Source organism: Poecilia reticulata, linkage group LG9 (assembly GCF_000633615.1).
Source record: "Poecilia reticulata strain Guanapo linkage group LG9, Guppy_female_1.0+MT, whole genome shotgun sequence".
NCBI classification, from domain to species: domain Eukaryota; kingdom Metazoa; phylum Chordata; class Actinopteri; order Cyprinodontiformes; family Poeciliidae; genus Poecilia; species Poecilia reticulata.
The window spans coordinates 4,923,990-4,927,005 of record NC_024339.1 but is presented as its reverse complement, the minus strand read 5'-3'; the positions used below and the strand labels follow the sequence as shown (position 1 = coordinate 4,927,005).

The following is a 3,016-nucleotide window of genomic DNA, read 5'->3' as shown; positions in this document are numbered from 1 at the left end:
AAGAGTGAATGTGCTGATCCACGGCGGATTCTCCAGCGGATGTAGAAAGCCAACAAACTCCTGGAAAAAGTCTGGCCTTGTGACTTTCAAACACTTAAAAGGAAAATGCATAACGTTTACGTTTTAAATCTTTAAATAATGTGACCTTTAACCCAAACAATTCAACCGAAAACTTTAAAGGGGGGGRRAAAAAAACCTAGAATATTGTGCAACACCCTCTTATGATTGGACATTTGCTTGCATTTTGTTTTGGGTTTAATAATCAGACAATGTGCAGCTGGCACCAAGCTCTCACACCATCACACAGTTCATAAAAAGCTGTGTGTCGTTCGTGTTGAATCCAGAGCTGTTCTGTAAAAATGGTCGACTACAATTCCCCCAAAACCCCGCAGACGTTTTGGGGAAACACTCCCATAACAGGGAATAACAGTTTTCTTTTACCCCTCGTTTTTTGATGGACTTCCTCAGTAGGCTGACCACATCGTTGCCTTCCACTCCACTCAGCCTGAAGCCTTTGGTCCAAGAAATCAGAACGCTCTGAAGAAAAAGATAAAGACAAAAAGAAGATTCAGGACTCATGTCAGGTTTGCTTTGTCAAACCTTTCGGACTTTCAGATGAACTTTATTCCCAAGGGGCAAACTTGCTTTGCAGACAGCAGGACAGCCGAACATAAATACATAAAGAAAACAACAGAAACRCACCACAACATCTAGTTTTCTACCACCACAGTTTGTTTAGGCTTATCTCGACTTATTTCAATAGTAAACATGTTGCTTACTATTGGTTCAACACACCTGAATCAAATAAAAAAGCTGCTTTTTGTTCCATAAAACAAAGAGCAGCTCAGAGTTCGCAGACTAGTCGTGGAGCCCTCGTACTCCAGAACATTGAAAGCTGCAATAAATGTAATTAACCTGTCAAAATGTAGCAACTGCACCACATTCATGTACAGCTGCCATGACAAGCCAGACGATGGAGCTCTGGCTCACTGGAGAACTATTTGAGTCTGACGTTGGCATTTTGAGGAAAATGTGGCATGTCAAACTTAAAATGTGATCAGGACCCCAACAAAGAGCCGGAAATTCAATTTTGAATTTGGATAGAAAAATTGTCCCTTATTTTTTTTCATATTAATTGTTTTGAAGACATTGAGTGACACGCCAGCTGGCTATGACTTCATCATTTCCTGTGCACCTAATTTATTTATTTATTTATTTTACTCTTGCAATTTGATCTGCTTTTACAGGAAACAACAGGTGACCATTTTCTTCTCATTCAGCCTGACTTCCACCTTGTGACCTTCAAATCTGAAATAAGATGTTTATATGACAAAGAATAGACTGACATCCAGCATCCATCTTTGTTGTTTCAGTCCGAAATTCAAAACAAGCATTTGTGCCAAGTAGAAATTACTTAGCAGCTTAAAGTTGCAATATATAAGCTTTATAAACAAAATATTTTTTTACTGATTTGTTAAAACTGCCACTATGTTGTGGCAGTATAACATGAAACAAACAATAAGTGAAAAAGAAAAACTGAAGATCACYGAGATGATCTTCAGAGATGCTACCAACCCAAGCTATTCTGAAAAGAAAAAGGGGCAAACATTTGAGAGTTTCTAGTTGTGCAAAGCGGGTAGAAAACCACCCAAGAAAAAAAGTCAGCTCTTTACTAAAAACATTTTAAAGCTTCTACTTGGAAATATTCCACACCTTTGTGGTGATCTGTTAAATACAATCTCTATAAAATACACAGAGTTTTGGGTTGTAAAGTTTGAAAATGCTCAAGAACTTTTTGTGTTCACCATTCTTTGTTCACCAAAGTGTCAGTGGATTTAAAAACCTTGGTTTTCAAAGCATAATTCCCAGAATTCCTCTTCACACTTTGTTCATGAATTAGAAAGATGTTTTCAGTGAGCTGTCAGGTTTGCAGAATGAGATGCAGCAACAATCAAACTTTAGTGCAGAAAACATTTAAACGCATTAGAGAAGACGACAGTTTCTAGACCAAAGCATTCCCAGACACGACACAAATTTGAGTTTGAAAAGAGCATCTGTCTAACGAGTCAGATTTCAAGGAACAACTATATTGAAACAGTTTCTAACCGAATGAGAGGARGATAAGTGTGAGGAAAGAAAAAATAATAATAATAAGAAGAGCTCATCAGAGATTAGAGAGCTTCATGGCTCAACGCTGTGGCACATATGGTCTGGGAAAGCAACAGAATGGAGGGTCTGGTTGCCTTGTATAGTACAGATGACAGATTTGTTCTAGAAAAGGAGGTAAACAAGACATGCTCTTGTTGTACGTTGACTTTATTAAATTAATGACAGAATGACGCCATATGGAGGCTACGCATCAGACTGGACAGGCCACAGGAGGAAAAATAATAAACTGAATTCAAGGGACAGAGGAAAAGGGTCAAAAGGAAGAGGAGAAGCCAGTTAACTCTAATGACAGTAATTATGGCAATAATAATAACAGTAGTTAAATGGGACCTAAAGAAGCTGTTGTGTCTCATCCATAGACATACCAGTAGCAAATGCAGAAAAAAATATTTTTCCTGTACAACTATCACACCTTAGTTAAAGCCAATTCCATTTAATCTGTCACTAGCTGTTTTCTGACCATATAAATATGCAAAATTAAATTGCAAAAATAAATTATTTTAAAAGGAAACATGACGATTTAAAAAAAACTCGTTTTTAATAAAAAGTTTTTTGCACTAAAATGAGGTGGTTCCACTGATATTAGCTCTGAGTGTGTTTGTATATTCCTGCATCCAAGAATGTACAGAAACGGAGGATAAATTTGACATCAGTGCAATCAGGGTCAAACCCGCCACAACGTAACAACCCCAACAAGAGAAAATGTAGTAATAGTAGTAGCCCACCTTAACCCCTTCACATCCCTCTCAAAACGATAAGAGGTGCCAGTAGACAGGTCACCACACCCAGCCAGTCATCATCCCTGTAGCAGGGAGCCTGGGCAGCAGTCTGAAGGAAAATTATTCCA

General features: G+C 38.1%; 1 protein-coding gene across 1 annotated transcript in view; it reads right to left on the bottom strand.

Moving 5' to 3' along the window:
- hk2 (hexokinase 2) overlaps positions 1-3,016 on the bottom strand; it is a 65,207-nt gene that overhangs the window by 33,089 nt on the left and 29,102 nt on the right. Inside the window, exon 5 of the mRNA XM_017306530.1 lies at positions 395-537. Coding sequence (XP_017162019.1) covers positions 395-537 — 143 coding nt within the window. The remainder of the gene's footprint in view (positions 1-394; positions 538-3,016) is intronic.